Here is a 23,502-nt window from a genome sequence, read left to right as displayed (position 1 = left end):
ATCATAGTATCTACTTTCAGAATTAAAGTAAATTAAAAACAAGAAAATAAATTAAAATCCTACCAATAAAATTTACTTCTGTGAATCAAGTATTCAAGAAAGTCAAAGTAGTCCATGGAGTGTGAAGCGCTCAGACATGTATTTCAAAAGCAATAGAAAGATCCCTCTGCTGGTGAATATCATTTTTTCTAGGTCAGCACTCAGCAGGACACTCTGCAAATGGGTATTTTTATCAAGGATTTTAACTGCCTGGATGCATAGCTGTCTTTTCAGCTTGAAACATCAGTGGAGAGACAATGAAGTAAACAGAGAAGCAGATGGCACTGCAGCAAACTTGGGTGAGATGGTTTCGGGCATAACAGTAACACTAATACATACATACCTGCCAGGAGTCCTATGAGAAGCATTACAACCCATCCTGACCAGGCATCCAGCAAACTCTTGATGAACTCCCATATGGATTCTTTACTTTTGCTTGTAATCTGAAATTAAACATATCTATAGACATGTTGCTAATTCAGGTTGACTAAATTTTAGTGTCTAATATTTAAACCAAAAAAGATTTAAGCTCCCAGAAGGTGTACACCATTTCTCTACTTCCCCTCGTCTCCATGTCTCCAGTATTGTTTAGAGATGCTCTACTGATTAAGTTACTGCAAGTCCTTTCATATTCACAAATTGAAGACATACCACCTCCATATTTTTTGAAGCCCTCCTCAAGTCATACAACAAGGTAGGAAGCAGTAACTTTGGAAAACTGCTTGGTTTCCCCCCCACAAGGTTGGCTGTAACCCACAGGGTGTAGTGCATGGAAACCAGCCACCACTACCTTTCTGTGGCGGTCAGTGTCGCGTGATTTCTCCCGCAGCCAGTCGATGGTGTGGAAATCTTCATAAGTCCCAACATCAGGGAAAGGCTCATCCAGAAAATCCATCAGGTTGCCAGAACCATTCATGTCTCCTGCATTGACCATATTAGGGTCTGTATATAGAGGAAGAACATGTACATCAATAAATTCATGCAGCTTTGCCAGAGATTTCAGAATCAAGTTTTCCAAAATACACCCACAAACCACAGTCAAGAGAGCACAAGTCAGCAGTCCTGGTGGGCACTTACTGAAATGTATGCATTGCCTCTAGAAAAAGTATTTTGCTGAAGGCTCCTTCAACAGCTCATCAAGTGCTAAAAAGCACACACAAAAAGCACAGTGTCGAAGTGCAGAAATACCAGCTCTCCTGAAAACAGAGCCCCAAAACCTGGGATATTTCTGGACTACTTCTGCAGTGATACATCCTGGTCATGTGTCAGAAGAAGTTCCCTGCCTGCAGGAAGATCATTGAGTAGGCAAGTTCACCAGCTCAGAAAACAAATGATAATGTATGAGAATTTATTATTCATCATAAACCACAGATTTTTCGTGTCACCATTAGTCATAACTCTGCAGTGTTGTCTGGTTTTGCATGCTCAGAGCTCCCTGCATTGATCTGCTTTCCTTCCACTGCTCAGAGGCAAAGCTCAGTATCACAATATGTCTACTTTACATCAGGTCTAGAAATGCAGCATCTTCTGCAAGTTTGTTTCCCAAGGGCTTGGGGTGGAACTATTCTTAGGAGGACCTGAGGAGATACCTTCTGTCCCATGACAAATTCTGCAAATTTGCTTTTAAGAAAGCAGGGGGAGAAAGAGTTGCCACATATCCTGCTAGAGCAGAAGAGGAAATACAAAGGTACCTATCCCCAAATTATAACAAGCAGAGGCAGCAAATTACCAGAGGCATTTGATAACTAAAAAGATCAAAGTAGGCTATGAAATAACACGCAGCCTAGACTGTGGTGCACAGCTTAAGTGGACAATTTCAGCCCCGAAATTTTTGGAGACAAGCTCTCTGGGTTTATACACTACAGATATGAAAGTAGAGAAACAACCCTGCCCATTGCTGTACCATGTTCACACAATCTACATAAGCAAAGCACGAAAAAGTTAACTTATAATCATCGTAACTCTCTTTCCCACAAGAGCTCAGCAACATCTGGGTAGGTGCAAAAATAACTGTTATCTCCTTTAAAGGTCAGGTCACAAAGTACTCACAAATATTACAATGTCCTGGAATGGCTGACATCATTCCCATTGAAAGGAGCCTTTAGTAGCATGAGAATCCATTAAATGAAACACTTTAGGCACACAGGGTTGGATTCAGCCAACTTAAAACTTCAGCCATCTGAAAGTTTGGTGTCTGGAATTTAAGAACCACCTAGGCTGCCTCTAGGCAGAGAAAAGTTGTGTGTGAGGGTCTGTAGCAGGAGAGTGCTCTCTCCTTTAAGGGCATCTGATCAAGGACCTTTTCCAATGCAGCAAGGGATAAGGAGAAAAAGGGGAAGCAAAGAACAAGAGCATACAAGGACACAAGCAAATGACAAGGAAAGGGGTGATGGAACCAGACCTGGTCATTCACACTCACTGGTGAGGGCACGTGGGAGTGTAAGAACATCTGTTTCAGCAAGGTTGCCTGTCTGAGGAGCTTGTTAATTGGGAAACTATGAGAAAAAGTGGAAAACCAGAAACAAAATATACAAAGACGCAGACCTGACAAAGCAAACATGGAGACAATGTCAAGAAGCAAGCCTCACCACTCACACTAATTGAAGGGCTATTAATGGTGTGTGTACACCTCTGGGATATGTGCTCAGCTTCACAACTGGTTAAGCCTGCAGAGGGTGAAGCAGCAGTCCCATCCTTCAGCCTGGGGCAAAGACTCAGGTCCCCAAGTTGGGCTCCAGCAGATGGGCAAGAGGGTCCTGGGCTTGGACATCTGGAGGATGTGGCCATGCATTTCTACATCACTTAACAAAGTGTTGCTCTAAAGACTGGTTAATCCTAGCCATCCTAAAATAGGTGCCTGGAACACTGGGTCTTCCAGAGAGTACCTACGATTTGTAAACTGAAATGGTAAACTTAAAAAGAACAGCTAGCATAGGGTTACAAGGAAGGGTTAAAAAAAGAAAAAAGAAAAAAAAAAAAAACAACAAAAAAAACCACAAAAGAATGGAGAGAGAGAGACAGAGTTCAGGGGTTTTACAGAACTGATCCTGCAGTGCCTGTAGCTCTGCAACAGATACAAGATGACTTTGGCCGGTCACTGATGAGGCTAGCGTGGTACTAACAACTGCTACCACTTCCCTCCATCATGTGTGGAAATGGGGATTTCATGATTATGGTATTTGGATCTTTCAGTCTGTGAGGAAATTTCCCAATTTTGTAACTGCAGCAGGCAAAAATGCAGCAGACAAGCTTTTAATCAACTGTCCATACACCCTGCTGCTCTGCTTGGCCCCCTTTATTTACTGCCTTTTCTATCCTCTCTCCCTCCATTTTCAACTGTTTTACTTTAATCCTCTCCATTTAACTTTTTTTCCCAGTGGTGACTTTAGGGATATAACAAGCTTGAATACTCAGCTTTATCAGTGTCTGCTCTTTGCACTCCACTGCGTAGAACTTTTTGGATGACACAAACAATGCACAAGCAGCTGAGAAAAGCATTATCTTACAGGCAACCAGCAGGTCACCATTATAATTCTATAAAAGTACTTTTAATTTAGGAAATCAAGTAATCTCCAAGCACTGTGGTCTGTTTGCCTGAAAGAGGATCAAGCAAGGGAATCACATCCCAGGGAAGGAAACAAAATGCAGAGCAGGTGTCCCACAAAGTACTGCTGTGCTCAAACAAGCTGCCACAGGACTGAGGCGATTTAAAAAGCAGCAGTTAAGAGCAGTGACAACTAGGAACAGCAGTGCTTCACCAAGCAGATGAGAGCATGCTCCTGCGTTTGCTAAGGGAAACCAGAGTCTGAAGGTGGGATGCTGTGGCTGACACCAGGGAGCTGAAGTTGCAGGAGGACCTTGTAATAGTTCAGTGTCTTGTAAACCATGACCAAAGACCGGAATGGGAAGCTGAACTGAGGTGAAAGGATTAGACCGTGCTATTATTTTGTAACACTGTAATCTTTTGCAGATGATTTATATCTACTTCCCACACAATGAAGAAGGACCTGTAAAGAACAAGCAGTTCAGACTGCTTGCCTGCATGAGGCAGCCTGCCCTGCTACATAAAGAAACTTCTGTGAACTCTTGTGCTGAAAGTGTTGGCAAGTTTTCCTTAATGCTACAGGAAAACTACCAAACATGCTAGTTACAACACATAAAAAATAGCTTTTTAAGTGTGTTGTCAATGCCCAGCACATGACAGCATTGTGATGGATAATACCAGGCTAGACCACAACTATGTAAGACAATTACAGTTGCCTGAATCCACCCCAAAAATACGTGCTACACAACACGTCCAGGGAGAGAAAAATGTGCCACAAACCACAGGGCCATGGAAGACTAAGTAAACAAACTAACTGTGAACTCTAGGTAGCGTACCAGTACCTGGGAATTGCAGCTAGCTGGATGATTATCAGCCTTAAAGTTAAAGTACTTCAGGTACTATGCTTTTGAAACTAGAGATGTGATACCAGATTATGTAAACCCCAATTTTAGTAAATGAAGCCTGGTACAGCACTTTTGATCTGACTACTACAGAGTTCCCATCTAAAGTCCTAGCACTAAGCACCAGAAGTATCACTTTCTTTCTCTTTATTTTGCATGTATTTATCTCATCTTACTTTGGCATCTGAAATAATCTCCACAGTTTATTTCAGGCTGAACTAACTTGCCTTCTGCTTGCAGACATGCTTCCAGTTCTGCCAGCAGAACTGGAACCTCACACAAATAACTCAGTTATAGCTATTTTAATTTAATACACATAGATTAGGGGCAAATTAATCTTATCCAAACATTTCTAGCCAGGTACACAGCAGTGATACACTCTTATGATGACAAAAGTATGAGCATTCATGGTGCACTTTGTCACAACTAGCATAAGAAATTTGCACTAGACTCTAGATGCTAAAACCGAGACTCCTTTCATTGCTGATGAGGGGAAGTAAACACTATGTAGGTGTAATTTATCTGATGCATTTTAGATATTTACATTAGAATGAGACAAACTGTTTCCCAGAAGTGCTAATTTCTGTTTACTGATTACAAAAAGGTATCAGAGGTAGACATCCAATGCAACTGATTCAAAAGAAAACATTGCAACCCCATTACACGCAGAATAAGTAAAAAAATGCAACTCATTGTCAATCCTAACACCTGGGCATCTAAGAGATTTAGATACTCTGACAGAGATTATATACATTGAGAGGCGTTGAATCTTGCTGAGTAATTGCTTGACGTATGTATTTTGCCTGTTTGTTATTCTATATATTAGACATCCTTGCTGTCCCTTCCACCACTTTTCCAGATGCTGCTGCAACATAATTTGTGCAAGAGAAAACATTTCCTGCTTAGTCCCCTCTTCTTATCCTAATAAGACCTGGCATTCCACCAGGTTTTCCCAGGGCAGATATCCAATGTTTTCACTGAGCAGTCTGCTATGACTCCAGGCTATCCTTCATAAGAGGCAGTGGCCAGTTTGGACCCCATCATTCTGTGGTCTCCTGGGGACATTTTCCCCACTGCTCTGCCTTTATCAACTTTGAACTACATCTGCCATTTTATTCCCTGCAGTACAGTAGAGAGCCTTCTTCAGCAAGCTCTCACTTTTACTGACTAGCTAATTATATCTACAATTTAACATTTTTGTCTAAACTCTACTTTGATAATTGTAAACAGATTTTTGCCAAAATCAAAATGAAGAAACAAAGAAATCTGACTGAACTAAATTATCTTCTGAATTCAGAGGGTTCTGCTTAGATTTCCCTAGATTTAGACCTAGAGCAGACTACTGTGGTCCTGAGGATAAAGGTCCTGGCAGGGATCAGTTCAAAAACTGAGACATGTCACAGTGCTAGGCTGACAATTATGCCTCTGATAGAGGCTCTTCTGGCTGCCACGTAACCCCAGATACCTTCCAGAAACCATGGGCCAGGTCAACCTGATGTTCAGTCCCAGCTAGCCATGCATGGTGCACAATATTCTGAAGCCAAAAAGAGGTATTGCCCTACACATGTTGGAGGTGCAGCATGAGATCAGATGGAGGTAAGGGTCAAAAGCCTAAGTCCAAAGATTAGCCTGTGAGGCCTGCAGGAAACCAGGTAGTTTTAAAAGTATGCAATCACTGAAGCCACCTATGTAAAAACCAAAACAACAAGAAGAGATTAATGCAAACGATCTACAACAGCCAGAGTGTGAACACAGTGACTTGCCTAATGGGCTGGGACACTCTAACAAGCACAGCAGACGATGCTTGGACTGCAGGTCTCTTCTACTACATTTACTCACTTCTTGTTATTTTTTGAAGAACCAAAAAGGTAGTAGTATTCTCATGTTTTTCTCATTGTAGGTTTGGGACCAGCTGTATGATACACTGCAGCTTGGAGCTAAGGTTTACAGAAGAGCGATAAGTCACGTTTTCAGTGGAAATGCTGGCGAGCTCTCGGCTTTATAGCACTGTTACAGCATGAGCAAATGTAAAAGCTACAGCTAGAAGAGGTCTGTTGGTGAGCTGACTTTCTAGGCATTATGTTGACTGACTGATCAGATCTGAAACTTATTTGACATGGCAAGCAGAGACCAAAACATCCCGTGGTTCAAAGAAGCTGAAAAGCATACTGATGGGAAACAACTAGCTGAACAGTCATCAAAGGAAAAGTCTTGGCCCTGGACTATTGCCACTAGACATACTAGTTCCATGCTACATTCTCCTCATCCTGTTTTCTGTTTTAATTGGACACACTGCACTGAGGCAGGCAGTATGTTTTTTAATGCAATTCCAACAAGTTTCAAGTTACTTTCAACAGATCACAGTTACTGAGTTACTTCAACACTTCAAGTATTTCTAGCAGATGAACATTCACCTACACACTTTCATCTTTATGCTGTCTTCCTTAAAGACAGAAGTGAGGGAGTTGCTATGTGAAACATAACACTATGCAGGCAACAAAATATACCTCTCTTCAGTGGCTCCTTTGCTATAGCATTAGGAAGAAGTGAACCTGGCAAGAGATTGGGGGAAGAAAGCAAAAACCTGAAGGCCTGTTGCCAGTTCCTCAATTCACATTTGTTTGGAGTAACTTTTTCAGGGTGTCCAAAGCATCATCTGTTCTCTCTCTTAGAAATGTGGCAGGAGTTAGCTGACACACGCAGCAGAATTCAGTGTGTCTCAGGGCTCCTCTGTGCCCTGGTGCCAATACACATACAATGGTATGTCAGGAAAGATCCTACTCCAGACACAATGCTTTTGAAGAAATTCAAGGTCATTTCAACCATGAGTCCATCAGAGCAGAGCCTGCCACTGACCTGAAGGGTTGGTCAGAATATCTGTGCTCATGTGGCATGATGTGGCAGCAGGTACTGCACAAATTAAGGAGCATGGGGGCTGCAAAAATCCCTGGAGGTTATTTGCCATACTACCCAATAATGAACAATGCCATCTTACTGGTTTACTAACTGGTGAGCATCACAAGACCCCTTTGTGCTGTTGGATGATTTGCTGCTCTCTGTGCCCCTTGTGCTTGTCTTGACCATTCCTAGTACTGTATTCTCAGAACAACCAAGCATAGTGCCCCAGCCTCATGGCCAGTAACTGCTCAACATGATCTGCTGAGCAAAGACACCTCGTCTAGAGAGCTGAGTGTTCCTGCAGCATCCATCCACCCTCATCCCAAGGGATTTAGACCTAGATGCAGAGATGGACACAGAGCATTCTCCACCCAGGCCTTGACTCCAGGCAATTAGGAGGCCAGTGTTGCCTGCAGAGTGAGCTGAAGAAGTTGGTGTTCAGAAAGAGCCAGAGGCTGAGGGAGAAATGTTTCCAGAGCTGAGCATGGTTACATCACAGGTCTTCAGTACCACCTGGCCAGAAAAAAGGGGCCTGAGAGTGAAGGAAGTCAGCAAGAGAGATGGTTAATGGGGTCACCTTGGAAGAGGAGAATGAAAAGTAATGGGAACTGATTACGGGGCATCCTCAGCTTTTGAGAAGGGATCAGAGAAGGAGGTCTGTTTAGCCTGCAGCCAAGGGGGGTTTGATGTAATTCCCCTTCCAGCACCTGCCACATCTCGTAGGAGAAAACAAACTAGAAATGGTGATGTGACATCCCACCCTACAGGCTGCAGGTATATGTTTATGAAACACCTTTCTAAACAAGAAGTGAGATGGTTTTGGGTGATGGTCTCTAAAGGAAGATGCCTTCAGCAAAAGCAATCAGGCTCAATCACTGGCCAGTTAAGCAGGTGGTTTTCTGCAGTTTGGAAAACATCCATGAGCCATTTAAAACTATTCACCGTAGAAGCTTCTGGCTGAACAAGCCAATTGATTTATTTACCTTCTATCTTAATGATGATCTTTCTTTTAAAAAAAGTTTAAGTGGCCTTGGATCACAACAAGGTTCAGACTCATAGAAAAACAAGAAAATTCTGAACCCAGTTATGGGCCTTTTTTGAAAGTATAATATGTCACATAAAAAGGGGAGAATAGTTAAACTGGGAAAATACAGAGGGAAGATGGGATATTAAAACTGGTAAAGGCCTTTCTTAAAATTCAAGGAGTAATAATGCAGCCCCCATATACACATAAACAGCACCGCAAACCCTCAGTCTCCTGCCACACAAGCACAGGCAAGGCTGCAGTGTCTGAAACATTACTGTAAAACATTGCAGCACTTTCCTGCATGCCCCCACCCCCCAGCACACACAGACATATAAAGGAGGTTCCTGCTATGATAGTGTGGGCAAGCTAAATACAGTCACATCTTTGATGTGCAGCTTTACCCTGAGTAACCTCTATGGAAAAAATTATGAAGCCACAGCAGAGCTTAGAAAGCACTGGGCAGCAGATGACAGGGGAGAGGGCCTGGGAGAGAAGGGGAAGGTGGGAGGGAACATTTGGGATAAATGGTGGAAAACTGAGGCACAAAAGGCTCCTCCAGACCAAACCACAGCCTCCAACTGCCTCTTCTCAACCACCACCACACGTGCTCATGGGGCGAGTGTAGGGATAACAGGGCTGGCTAAGAGTGCACGTAAAGGGAGACACAGGGCAGAGGCACTGGATGTACCAGCACATGCAGGAGCTGACAACCAACTGTGACGGCAATGGCCTGACTCCCTCTTCTCCTTTTCTCCTCCTGGAAAGCACCTGGAACACTGTGCTTCCCTTCCCCCAAAGAGTAAACCTCACCCCTGCCTCCTGCTCCCTGCTTCTTCCTGGGACAACTCTCCCCTTAGAAAGCAATTATTTTTGGTATGAAATATCATGTGTCTGGTCTCTGTTTGAGGTTTCTTGGAAAGTCTGAGCAAAATTAGTTCAGCTGCTGTTATGTCAGAAAGGGAAAGGGAAAAAAAAAGATCCCAACTCTTTTCCTGCGAGCTCCAAGTGGAATTTTTTGCACTCACATAACTCAAAATCAGCTCCATGTAAAAAAAAAAGCTAAATTCAGATCTCTGTTTCCAGTGAGTCTTAAAGGTCCCTCCAACAAATTTAGTTGTTAGTGTAGATGCTGAGGCTATGGAAAAAAGCAGGAGGGAAACACTGCTGGAACATATACCTGCCTTTTTCAAGCTGAGCTGAAACATTAAAGAATGCCCCTCTGCTAACTAACAAACAGCCCATCAGCTTGTGCAGATGAGCCCTGTGGACCTGCAGCAATCCCACACACCCTTGCTGCTTGAAGGGAACAAGATTGATTAGATAAAATAACTTACAAAGCCTTCAGCATCTAGGGTAAGAAACTAAACTTCAGAAGACAGGACAGAATGTGTGGCAGCACGTACAGTTTCTTTTCTTGACTTGCCCTACTCCCCATCCTCACAAAAAAGGTGGGAAATTCTCCTCTTGGAGAAGCTGTTTTTTGCTGCCATGGAGCTTGAACCAGGGCTGAAGGCTCAGGGTGCTGTACAGTTTTCCTTCTCATGCCACACACTGCCAGCCAACCTTTGCAGCACCAGGCTGGTGTTTCCACTGCTGCTCTTTGTCTCCTCACTTAGTAAATGATAGGATTAAGGAGGGGAGGAATGGTTCCTGAGCTGCAAAAAAGGCAAATCCATTCAGAGAAAACAGAGTTGCACTGTGAGAAGAGAAATGTCCTGGTATATAGTTACTCCCAAAAAGCTCTCCCCTTTACAAGGTGTTCAATGGCACTAAACCCACCTCTTGCTGAAAACCTTTCTAAGCCTTCAGCTTGAAATAAAGCTGATAAACCTGCAGTAGAAAAGCCACTAATCTGTTCTACCGTGTCACTGCTCATGATCTAAGCAGAAGCAGTGAATAATTTTTCACACAGATGGAGGGTAGCGTTTTTCTGCTGGCAGGGTGCTGGTTTTCCATGCTGCGTTGGATGCCGATGGGCTGTGCAGTTACAGACAAGTCACCTCACACTGTCGAGAGGAAGCTTCCCAACCTGCAAGATGGGGAAACCTTTTCCTTGGGGTGATGCTTGAGAGCACCATATTAAAAGTCTTACAAGAATACTAGTCTATGACAACCCTGCCAGAGTTTCTCTTTTGGCATTAATGATCATGTGTGATTTTTTTTTCATTCTGCTGGAACAGAGATTAAGAAATCTGAGAAAACCAGCTGAGAGAGTTGGAGTTGTTCAGCCTGGAGAAGAGAAAGCTCCAGGAAGACCTCATAGCAACCTTCCAGTATCTGAAGGGGCTTACAGAAAAGCCAGGGAGGGTTTTTTTACCAGGGCATGAAGTGATAGGATGAGTGGTAATGGATTAAAACTCGAAGAGGGGAGATTTAGATTAGACATTAGGAGGAAATTCTTCACAATGAGGGTAGTGAGACACTGGAACAGGTTGCTCAGGGAAGTTGTGGATGCCCCATCCCTGGAAATGTTCGAGGACAGATTGGATGGGGCTTGGAGCAACCTGATCTAGTGGGAGGTGTGCCTTCCCATATAGGAGGAAACTAGATGATCTTTAAGATCCCTTCCAAACCAAACCATTCTGTGATTCTATGAAGACCTGGTTCCTGGTGTGTACATATGTACACACACACACACGAATCAGACTCCTACTCTACAACCTGATTCCATTTCACCAAAAGGAAAAATACACACTCACAGACACCCTCTGGGCACATGCAAGCTGCAGCATGAGGCAATAGCAAACAGGAGAAGGACTGGTATATACAGGCACTACATCCCTCTTGGAGGGTCATGCACTGAGCTCAGAGCAGGTCAGACCTGAGAGAGGCGCACGTGACACAGCACTGACCAGCAAAACATCCGTGATGGTCCTGAACCATGGGAAAAGTAGGGGGGTGGGAGCCTCCTTCTCCCTGCATAAGCACTAGGCTACAGTTAGGATCCTTCTCACTTTTCCCTCCAGCCCAACAAACAACAGCTTCATAATGAAGCAGCTCCCAGACTGGTAAGGCTGTGGCACTCCAGAGAGCCTGTTTGCTCCAGGCTGATGGGAAGAACCCAACCCCAGAGCAAACACTCCCCTCCAACACCATCCCCTTCTCCCTCTTTCAGCCCTTGTTTAAAAGCCACCAACCACTACCTTTGAAAAGGTGCTACCTTGATGAGGCAGACCCCCACTGTGCAGGGGCTGAGCATCCATGAAGTCAAACACTGGAGTCCAGGCATGCTGACCCAGTGCTGCCAGGCACCTCCAGCTGGGGATATTTTCAGGAACAACCCTTTTATACTAAATAACTGTTAAAGCCCTTAATTTTGGAGCTGTCCCAGCATACATTCAAGGCTGGTGCCTTCTCCTTTGTTGCTGTCCCTGCTGTGCACTTCATGTGGCCAAAAAGCCAAGCCCCAGTGTTCCTGGTAAGCAGGAGCACAGCTCAACTCAAATCCAGAGCTGAAGAGAATTGACCCAGGCTTGACATCAGAGGAATCAGGAGTATCCCCCAGCCACCTTATCCAGTGCCAGGTTTGAATTTCCATGGCTCTTAAGCCTCAGTCTTGGAAAAAACCCGAGAGGTTCTGCTGGAGAAAAATAAAACTGAATTTTATTTTTCTTTTCAGTTTTGAAGAACCATTCTCCTTTCTTATTTTTGTAATCCATTATGTATTTTTTTAGTTCCTCATCCTGACATTATTGCATACCTGATCACTGGAAACCAAGTTCATTTTCCACTAGGGCCTGCAACCTCCGTCAGCACAGAAGATTCAAAATCTCCCCCAGGAGTGTGTGGGTGAGCACACAGAGACCTGCCAAATTTTCAGATTTTTCCAATAGTGGGAAAAATGTATTTGAACAAAGAACGGGATTTTCAAGAATAAGAAAACTTCCTGCAGACTAGGAGGGAAAAGTCACCTGATTCTGCCTGATGAAGCTGTGGCTGAGTCATCCTCCATTCTCTGGCAAAGGCACAGAATTATTTATCAGGATTCTTAAAAAAGGCCAAAAAAATTTAAATTAATTTAGCTTATTGAATTCTAACATTTGTATTAGAACAATTTTAAAAAATAATAAAACAGAAAAAAATCCTCTACGTGTATTTAAAAAGCAATACAGAAAAAAAAAACTAGACAGAAGAGTCACCATTTTTTCTCCACAAATATATGTCTTCATATATTTGTATAGAGGGCATAACTAAACACCCACATCAGGAAAAGAAAACAGACTCCGGACTTTGCTTGCATAAATACCAACAGTCCAAAAAAGCACTTTAGTGTGGATTTTTCAGCCTTTTGATGATTGGCATTTTGTGTAAGAAGTAAAAATCTGCTTGTCATCTCATATGTTCCTTCTGGAAAATAGTTTTTCATGCTTACGTTGGACGACAAGCAGAACCTACCTGACACTACAGCAAATTATGCAGGAGACCTGCCAGACTAGGTACTTTCAAACCACGTCAGCAAAAATTAACAATGAAGGCAAAGCCTCTTTCCCCAAATCCATCTATTAACCCCCTAAACAAGTTAATCCTCATTCCTTTATATGTTTAGACACATCTGTCTGTACAACAACAACTTCCTTTAGGCATCCAGGAAAAAAACAAGCAGGGAATGCAAGCAAACAGTATTGCTGCTCTCTCTCTGCACAACTGGATGATGGTGGCTGCTCACGTACATAAGGAATTCAGCTGACACCCGAAGGATCCGTAGCAAAACACAGAGACAAAGGGCCTTCTTTTAGCTTCAAAGCTCCATCTGGCAGCATTTCTACTGGAGATGTCAGCCGGGAGATCAGCACAGAGCCAGCAGGCAGCCTCTGCACCTGCAAACCCTCTGCTTGCAGAGAAACGGCGCCGCTTCATTTCCCAGCAGAAACTCTGCCCGGCGGAGCTGGAGCTCCCGCAGCACGAGAGCAAGGGGAAAAATCAATTCTTTTTCAGAGAATTACGTTGCTTACCTGCAATGCAACATCATTTAGCCCAGTCCCAAAGATTGTAATAGCATCCTTTCTTGGTGGTATGGCTGCAGGAGCAGTGATGTCATGGGGAGGAAGCAGTAAGGATCATGTGACTGCATCCTCCCTCTATAGGATATCTGATAGGAGAGGGGGCCAGAGGGAGCCGGACCAGCCTGTAATCCCGCAGGATTAAACGGCAAAGCTTCTTTACTCTGCCCTACCTCTTCTGTCACCATTTAAACGTGTGTTGCTTCCCCCCTAGCCTAAGCTAATTGCTTTTTGAAGAGTTTATGGCTTATTTTGTTTTGTACAAGAGCAGCAACAATCAGATTTCTAACGAGGAAAAAGCACAGTAGGTGCGCAGCGGGCAAACCCAGGAGTGAGTGTTCCTGTCGACTCTGCAGCAACGTCCAGGTGACATATTTTCTTTCATCTCTATGAAATACACAATCACAGCAACTTGGAAAGGAGACAAACCACAATTTCACCATCCTTTGCATTTTTCATTCTCCCAATGCTCCATTTCAAGTTTATCCAGATCGACTTTCCTCCATCTTCTCTGTCCTACCAAAGCTTTGCAAGCTCACCTCAAAGGCTTCATCCAGTACCTTCACTTCTTCATTCTTCCCCCGTCCATCCATCCAACCATCCATCACTCCACTTGTGGCTTTCTCCCTTTACCTCAACGCAACTGACACCGACTGAAACACCCCTTCCAATATACCATCTTATTTTTCCTTTTCAACACTTCTGCTTAACTTTTACCATCAAATACTTTAAAACGGTAACATCCTAAAAAAACTTTATTTAAAAAAAAACAACAACAAAAAACAATTATCCTTTCGCATTTTGGTTAATTGTGTATTACATCTCAGAACAATATTTCAAGGGATCTTGGGGTTTTTGATTGATTTTTTTTTCTTTTTTTGCTTAAAAGAATATTATACTCTACAATGTATTTGAGTTCTACAGCAAAATAATAATTTCAAAAGTTCTGATTGTACACATTTTGTACAAACCACTAGGGTCGCATTCTGCAAGGCAGAGGTTGCAACTTCTTTATGAAGATGGTGTACTGAACATTGTACATCTTTGTACATGTCTGAACATGTGCAATGCTGTTCTATTTCAGGACATTCACCTTCTCAATTCTTCTCATTTTCCTGTATTTTATTATTGTGCTGACTGGTTTTACCCTTCAGGGTATCCAGGGATGTGCTTTGCATTACCAAGCAGATGCAAGAGATAGGTAGAGGGAGATGTAGCACAAGCACACATGAAAACATCTATGGGTGACTGAAGGCACACAAGTGGTTTCTGCTCCCTCCAAAGGCTAAGGAATGTCATTCTGGAAGACCTGTTTGTCCCAGTGTGCTTGGGCAGGTATTTATGGATGCACTAAGCAGGCAGCCTGGCCCAGTAAAGCAAACCAGTTGATACAGGGGGTACAAAACCTTTTTTCAGAATGGCCACATGGCTCCTCCAAATCTTGCCTACGAACTGAAGACAATTCCTGCACTCCTTATTTCTGACAGGGAGTGCCCATACAGAAGGGACACATTTTGGATTTCCTTGTGAAATTTGAATGCTTAGCTGGCTTCACCTGCAGTTCCCACCCCTTTCTGGAGCAAGGAGCATACCTCTAGAGAGGAGGTCTGATCACATATTTGCTTCCTACATGGCACAGTTCTCTATCTCTCACAGGTCAGTAACAGCCCCACACCTACTGTAACCATGTCTGTGAAGTGTGCAACAGTGATAGAGGTCCTAACTTCCTGCCAGTGCCTGCTCCCATTAAAATCAGTATTAGTAGGCCAACTGAATTCTGTGGAGGAAGGTAAACAAACACTGAGCACTTGGTAGATTTTCTTGATAATGTATTTGCAAGTTTCATTGATCAGATTATGAGGGAAATATGGAAAAAAGCAAGAACCATGGAGCTGGTCAGACACAAACATCTGTACCTGGGAGCTCCTGTGCCACAAAACACACTCTGTAACACACACACAGTGTCCTAGACACAAAGTAGTAATTTCTGCAATACCCACGAGTGCAAGGATCCCAATTTCCCATTTTTTCCCAGACACTTTCTAAATTCACTTACTGATTTTCTCATCTCTTTTACCACAGCTGAACTCATCAAGTCTCTTGCTGAGTGTGTATTTTTAGCTGGATGGTCTAACTGCAAACAGACTAAAGGGACAGACTATCAATTCCCTACAGAAAACGTTATGCTGTATCTTAGATATCTAAGTACAAACTTGAGAGGTTATTTGAAATCTTGAGAAACCAGAAACAGCTCCTAAGAAGCTTTTAAACCCAAGAACACTGAGATCTTCCGAAGAGCTAGCAGATCAGTTAATTGACAATTACAGATTCCAAAACCAAACCAGCTTTACTCTTCGGTACTTTCTCCCAATGATACCCAGTCAATTGCATGGTCTCAATAAAAAGAAATTACTCTTCACATGACATTTTGGAGAAGACTGTTCTTGCTTTTGCTAACCTACAGTTTACCAAGTCCCTCTATAAAGATGTATCTCAGAGATGTAAACACTACAGTTAAAAAGGAGACTGGACTCAAAACAAGCTGTAAAGCGCCCTCTTCGCTAAGAATTCAAATCAAGCTTCAGTTTTACCTCTGCTGAAAACAAAATGCATAGTTCATCTAATTCCTAAAAAAAAAAAAATTGGCTTTTTTGTACTGCACTTACCTTTAAGTCTTGCAATGTGCTTACAAGAAAGACATGTAAGACTTCATTCTTATAACAGAAAACCCACACTGACATACCCATTATAGCTTCTGTTGTTGATCCTGATGGCAGTGAGACAGAGACGGTTGGTATTCCAAATGACTATTTCTAGCAGACTGTTTAAAAATAACCTAGACTCTGTTGTACCCCTAACGCCTTGCAAATACGGGGCAGGAGTCATATGTCAGTACCAGCTTAGGGCTGGAGAAACTGAGAAACCACCTTTCTGCAATTATGCAGGTTTAACGTGTCCTTTAGGAAAGCAGCAGCTGCAAAATCCAGCCGGAAAAAGTTAACTCCTCCTCTTCTGAGTGGCTTGTACCTGGAATTAGTCATAAGTAAGATAGTAGAGAAATAATGCCAACTTACTTCCAAAACAAATCTACAGATATCTGATAGAAAAAAGCAGTTCAGTGAGGGGGGTAAGTGGAGCTACCCATGAATTCCAGGAATATTCAACTAAGAGCCTCTGATACAGCTGTCAGCTAATCACGAGCAATGAGCACATGGGCGAACATACGTGCCATTCCTTGCACTCTGCATCCCTGTCAGGTCTTCAGGACAACCTCTCTAGGATTTCTGATCTTACTCCCTTAACTTCTATTTGAAAAGTCATTACATTAACCTAAATGACAGGGTTATTGGAAGCACAAAATTTCTTCATGAAGCCAAAATGAATGTGGCAAACAAACCATTCAAACGTCTTACTCTGTGACATATAACAGAACTCTGTTTCTGTTTTTGGCAAATTATTTTATTTTGTAGAAGAAATACTTTCAGATAATACAAAAATGACACAATCATACAGAACTGTGACAAAAACAAGAGAGATGAATACTGAATATGATACCTCATGACCACACCAAGACAGAACTCATTACAACAGTCAGAATCACAGACCCACACAATATGCCACCAACATCTCACAGCAGTCACTATTTAAAAACACCAACTGAACCCCTGACAGAGAGGCCACCAGACTTTGCCCATTTGTTATACAATCACAGAACAATTTAGGGTGGAAAGGAGGTTCCTACCCTAACCCCTCCCTCAAAGCAGGCCTAATGCAACCAGGATGCTCCAGGTTACATTCAGTCAAGTCCTCAGCCTCTCTGTGGACAGACAGTTCCATCTCTCTGGGCAACCTCTTCCAGTATCTGACTGCCCTCATGGGAACACAGTGTCATCTGTTCTTAGTTTACAGCAAGCACTCCTGGTGTTACTGCTTGGCAACTTTTGATAAACACTACTAAGTAAGGGCCTCCACTGAAAATGAGACGTGAAATTCTGACTAACTGGTCTTTTCAAGTAATGAGCACTGAAAAGCTTGAGCTCCCTAGACTTTTACCCAAACACTACAAATTTCTTACATGATTTGGTTTTTATCTGCACAGTTTTTGAGTGTGTCTAGCTGTGCTCAGGGAACCCAATGTACAACCACTGGAGCTTACTGGCAAAAAGAGACTTCAGGATGGTTAGCATGATAAATGCTAAAGATACTTTACTTTCACCTATATTGCTATATGACTGAATCACTTGATGCCTGTAATTATGATAGGCTATACCAGGAAACAGGGAATACTCCCTTAAAATTAAATGTCTGTGTTAGTCATCCTCACTGATTAACTATTTAGGTTTACAATCTTTTTTCCCCAGCTTGGACAAGTAAAAGCAATTCAGTTTCACTTTCAGGTTCCACTGATCTTTGACAAATTACAAAGAACACTTATTACTTACAAATACTTGAAAATATTTTGACTGATACTGGTAAGTCTGTTTAGTTTTTGGACGTTGTTTTGATTTCCTGACATAAAAATCTGGCACCAGTTTGACCTTTACTTTTAATTAAGAGACAGCATGACCTTCCTTCTAGGAGATTCCAGCCATTTGCAAAGTCAGTCTTGTGTTGGGCACCTCTCTTTGCAGGTAATGTATAATTAGAAAAATACGAGAAACTCTATTATAGTAGCTTAGTAAAGAAGTATTTTTACATACTTGTAGGATGCAAGGACACAAAACTGGCATTCTCGGGAATTTAGGGTGACAGGCTTTCATTAAAACCAATGTTCACAAGGAGCATTATTTCCTACCAGATTTTAGCTGGTCCAACTAAGAATCAAGTGAGCAGTACCTTCCAGAATTAAACACCTTCCTCCTGGAATGTGTCACTGTTCAACAGAACTTGCATGCAGTAACCTCAAAGCACATCCTTTAGGATGAATGTGTGCTTCAGCACCCTTACTTAATGCAGCTGCTTTCCAAAACCAGCACATAAGTACTTCCCTGAATCAGATCAGAGTCTTTAAAACTGGAGAAATTACTAGAATATTCCTTTAGCAGCCTTTCCACACAGCTAGCTCATGTTGCTCTTTTAACTCCCTTTCCATGAAACAGCAAAACAAAGACCTGTCACCCTTTTCCTTCCTCCGTTTAAACTGAGAATCTAGTTAAGAATATAAAGATACTTTAGACACAACTGAAATGAAAACAATCTATTAGTGCACAGTAAGAACATGCAAATGAATTCTGCAATGTTTAACATCACTTCTAACCAGTGTTAAACACATTGCAGGTGATAATATTTTGCTATAACACAGACAGTGCTAAAGGATACAATGTACATAATAAGCTACAGATAATAAAGCTGAAAAAAGTGACAATTTTAGAACATACTATTTTCATTTCAGGTATCAGAAACAAAACCAGCTCAACGGTTCCATTCTACTGTATGACAAATACTGAAGAACAAAATTTCAGTCTTAAAATACATCTTAAGTAGGTATTTTCCTTCAAGGAAAAAAGGCACTATAAATAAATTACACTACAGTGAATTTGCCTGAACTCACTTTGTTTCTGTCTTCCAGCCTTTAAGTCAAATAAAACAGCATAAAAACTGTACACGCTCTTAACAGGATAGTCGATCTTTTATAAAATAAGTTGTCTTCAGAGATGTCAGTTTCACAACAAGGAAAAACCAAGCCTTGTTGCAGTCGCTATTATAAAATATATATGTATATATATATTTATATATATGTTTTTGTTTACTTTTACTTTTTTTACTTTTTTTATTTTTTACAAAATGTGTATATTAGCTTTTGCACAATTTTTTTTTAAAGAAACTTGGCTAATCTAATAACTTCATTAAAATAAAAGCGATAAATACTTCATGTTTACAATGCAACACGTCATACATCATCAGCTGGCAGAGGAGGTATGTTAATCCTTGGTCTTGTGAAAAAAGCTATCTTCTCTCTGTGGTGAAAACAAGATAAAAAGGAAGTCGATCAAATAATACATGCCTAAGGTGTTGGGTTTTTTTCCCCAAGAACATGGTTTCTTCACTCTGATTAGTGGTCAGTATTTGTTACCTCCTGAACGCATGGTTTGAGCAAAAGAAAATTACAAAAACTGTTAAACCGCACTGTACACTTTTTCAACATTCTACAGAACACAATTACTGTTTTTGAAAATTTTGAAGAATTTTGAAAATTTACTCCTTGAATATTAGTGATAGCTGACTGTAAAAAGATTTTCTCACTGGTTTGGGTTTTGGTTTTTTGTTGTTAGTTTTTTATCAGAGTTGGAAGGGACTTCTAAAGATCATCTACTCGAACCCCCCTGCTAAACCAGGATCCCCTGGAGCACATTACTCAGGACCGCATCCAGGCAAGTCTTGAATATCTCCAGAGAAGGAGACTCCACAATCTCTCTGGGCAGCCTGTTCCAGTGTCTTGTCACCCTCACAGTAAAGAAGTTTTTCCTTGCATTTAAATGGAACTTGTTCTGTTCCAGCTTGTGCCTGATGCCTCTTGTTCTGTCACTGGGAACTACTGAAAAGAGTCTGGCTCCATCCTCTTATATTAATAAGGCTTCTACTCAGCCTTCTCCAGGCTAAAGAGTCCCAAGTTCTCTTACCCTTGTACAAGCCCTGCATAAGCCCCTTAAGCAATGCAAAGTTCACTCTTGTACATTTTGCAATAATGCCTATCAAAAAAGAAGGCAAAAAAAAAAAGCATTCAGAGTAATCTTTTGGCATCTTTATTGAACAGTATATGCTGTAAACTAAGTGTGATAAAAAATTGTATGGATGCATAAAAAGGGCAAGAGTTTAAATGAGGAAAACAGTTTTTGTAATTTTCTACATCTTGTTTTATTCAATTCCCCTTATCTTTTTATAGCTCATTAGACAAAGCATAAAAACTCCTCTCTCATTACCAGAAACGTAAGATATAGAAACAACCCTAAAATTTCTATTTCTCTTACTTTTTCCCCTGTCTTTGTGAGAAAGAGGTTTCCAGTATCATTTGAACAACAAAACAAATACATTTTAAAAGAGACAGCTTTTCTATTTTACTTAAGTATTCCCTGCAAAAAAAAAGTTCTAAAAATATCAACACTGGATGAAATAGGATAAAATAACATGGTTGCCGAGCTGTCTTCCACATCTATTCTGCACTAACATTTTCTTACTCTTATTGTTATTCTCCAAATAAAACGTATAAAATTTCCATACTGAAGCAATAAATTCTTCCTGTGAAATGTACACTGTTTATCAATGGGTCTTGTAGATCAAATAAACTGTCAGAAAAAACCCCATAAAGCTAAGAGAGGACACACTCCATGTAAACACAGATTAAATAGGAAAAAAAGTCCAAAGAGAAGGCTTCCTGAGAGGAGCTGGAATATTACTGGGTAGTAATGTATATGTATTATATTAAACAAACTGTTTATGCTCACAGGCTTCCAGTGAAGAACTGACAAATCGTATGAACTTAACGGTGACTAAGCTGAGTTGAAAGAATCCTCAACACTATGTTTGAGCTTTAACATTACTTTTGCTGTTGTTATATTTTATGTGTTTTAGAACTGTAATATGAAATTTTACCTTAGCTTTGGCTCTTTGTAGTAGTAATTCAAAGGAAACCCATCTGTCCAAATTAATATACAGTTAATAATTACAGACTACACAGAAGACACATAGAATTTAAGATAGATTATCTAGAAAGATCTATCCTCTTCAATGAACTCTTGTTAGACTATTTCAGTAGACATTACCACTTACCTAAAAGTCTGCACCTGAATAGGCTCCTTCTGATTTTGCCCACGCAACTGGTAAATTTCTTTTGATGCTTTCTTAAGCATCTTTTCAGCTGCTTGTTCCTGACGATGTTCAAATTTGGTCTGTCTGGTCTGAAAACAAGACTATAATGCTTAATATGGTCATGCAAATAAATAAAATACCACCAGGTTAACATAATGGATTTTCCCCAGTCACCCCAGTAAAAACACGTGTTGCCTGAAATACATGATAATTTAGAAACTATAAATTCAAAAAAACTGACAGTGTTGTTTCATTTCTTAATGCTCTTCAGACAGGTATGTATTAAATTTGTGAAATTACTGCACACAGATCTGTCAAACAAGACCTTAAAATAAATTTAGGCTCACTATTCATCTCTGATAATCCAATAGCAATTTTCTTTCTTGTGCAGTTTTTGCCACTTCTTACCTACAACTTCTTTCTCCAAGAACAAGAAAAAAAATCCCCAACTTACTAAACATTCCAAATACTTGTAAAAAACGAAAAATACCAAATCAGCAAAATTTATATCAGAGATCAAAAGTAAGGAAATTATTAACGTTACAATTATAAATAAACAAAATAAAATAGTAATATAAACAAAAAATCCAAAACAAAAAACCTGCAAACAAAAATTGCTATTGGCAAACAGTACCTTTCTCCTGTAATTGTCCTCCAATAAATACACAGGTTGTTAAAAGGCAATGCAATAATTTTTATTGTGCTAACTTAAAAAATATAAAAGCAATATTCATTATCTGAAGTTCTCTTTAGGCATCTTGTCACAATCAAGAAATTTTGAAACCAGAACTTTCCCAACATGTGGGGTGCTCTTCTTATGTTGCCATACCTGCCTTTCTGCTTCCTTCAACAAGTTTCGGAACCGCTCATCCCGAAGGACCCAGTGGGGTAGATCTGTCTGCCCTCTGAGCTGGGCATCTTCCAGACGCTGTCTCAGCTCTCTTAACACACATATCTCCTCGTTCAGCTGTCTCTGTCTTGTTCTGCATGCCTGGAGATCCAGCTCCAGGTCTAAGGGTGTCCTTGCCATAAGCTCAGCCAAAGATGATCTGCAGGACTGCTGAGTTATCAGGACGCAAAGAAAACGCACAATGTGTTACTCTCAACATGCTATACCGGCCTATCTGTACAGCACATGCATTTTCTGGACTTGCCTCACAGATCAAGTCTTTCTTGACACAAAGTTATAGAAAGATTATTTATACCTCAACATGGTGAAAGGCTAACTAGCTGTTGTAGGGGTTTTCTGTACCATACATCAACTTCGTCAGTTAATGCTTTTTACTACCTCATTTTACAGTCTCCTTTTGTCTTATAAATATTTAACTAATTTCAGTTTATGGACTAAACTTTTGTGTTATGATGATAACAAAAGGGAGACTATGAAAAACTTGTAGAGGAGTCCTGACCTTGGAAAATACTGTTCTGAGCAAGATCCCTCTAAAGGGTTTTATTCAGTGCTGGTTTTAAGATAGATAAATCCTGAATGAAAATGGGAAGCGTGGCTGCCTATTTGCCAACACCAACAAGAAATTACCTTCTGCTGAGCAGGCTGAACTGTATGCTATTTCTATATAAGGCATTAATGCCTCACCTGCCCTTCTCTGCCCACTTGTTCTGCAGCATGTGGGGTGGAATGGGGGCAAAAGGAAGGCTTAACCTATTCATTCCTGAATACCTGGGCCTCAAAAACTATGTTTTGCTAGGCTGCATGGGAGGGTAGCTGGATGCTTCACTGTCACATTTACACACACTTCTCTGGGCCTGCACCCTGCATCATACACTAGATTTTAAAGTTTTAACAAAGTTTACATCTAAATCAAGAAAAATTCAATCCCTGTTAAACAAATTTTTGTCTGCCACACATTTTATTCTATCCTCAATAATTGCTCACAACTATATTTCACTTCACTTTCAGCTTAAAAAACCCAAACCAAACCCAAATACACACCCCTTCCCCTATTACATGCCAGAAGCTGTTTCCTAAAAACCTCAGAATGTACCTCTGGATATCTAAAGCTTAGGTATAGAAGCACCAGTGTTCTAGAAACTTGGTGAAAAGTGAAGATCAGCTTCCCAGGCATACCTGCTTATACCGTAGAGTACGCCTCTCCAACGTATTCCGGACAAAAGGGGATTTCCTTGGCAAAGTTGAACTGTCACTGTCACTGCGATACAGCTGTTCAGAAAAGATATTGAAAATACAGGTTGCTTACAAGGTTATCTACGTTAAGAAATCAGGTGGGTTTTTTTAGCTTTTTAGATATTTTTTAATTATTATTTTAA

The 23,502-nt window shown here is 41.1% G+C and overlaps 2 protein-coding genes across 3 annotated transcripts in view; both read right to left on the bottom strand.

The window, feature by feature from the left end:
• CLCN4 (chloride channel, voltage-sensitive 4) overlaps positions 1-973 on the bottom strand; it is a 26,944-nt gene extending 25,971 nt beyond the window's left edge. Inside the window, exons 1-2 of one of the 2 annotated variants that reach the window (XM_010004648.1) lie at positions 830-973; positions 383-482 (exon numbers count right to left, since the gene is read on the bottom strand). In XM_010004648.1, coding sequence (XP_010002950.1) covers positions 383-482; positions 830-973 — 244 coding nt within the window. The remainder of the gene's footprint in view (positions 1-382; positions 483-829) is intronic. The other variant, XM_010004649.1, reaches the window with a different exon arrangement.
• An 18,217-nt stretch (positions 974-19,190) lies between these two features.
• WWC3 (WWC family member 3) overlaps positions 19,191-23,502 on the bottom strand; it is a 69,103-nt gene continuing 64,791 nt past the window's right edge. Inside the window, exons 20-23 of the mRNA XM_010004647.1 lie at positions 23,303-23,395; positions 22,046-22,276; positions 21,178-21,305; positions 19,191-19,367 (exon numbers count right to left, since the gene is read on the bottom strand). Of these exons, the coding sequence (XP_010002949.1) occupies positions 19,301-19,367; positions 21,178-21,305; positions 22,046-22,276; positions 23,303-23,395 (519 nt within the window). The 3' untranslated portion in view covers positions 19,191-19,300. The remainder of the gene's footprint in view (positions 19,368-21,177; positions 21,306-22,045; positions 22,277-23,302; positions 23,396-23,502) is intronic.

This window comes from Chaetura pelagica, unplaced genomic scaffold (assembly GCF_000747805.2).
Source record: "Chaetura pelagica isolate M959 unplaced genomic scaffold, ChaPel_1.0 scaffold178, whole genome shotgun sequence".
Taxonomy (NCBI): Eukaryota; Metazoa; Chordata; class Aves; order Apodiformes; family Apodidae; genus Chaetura; species Chaetura pelagica.
Note: the sequence above shows the minus strand (reverse complement) of the source record. Positions and strands in the feature narration are given on the sequence as shown.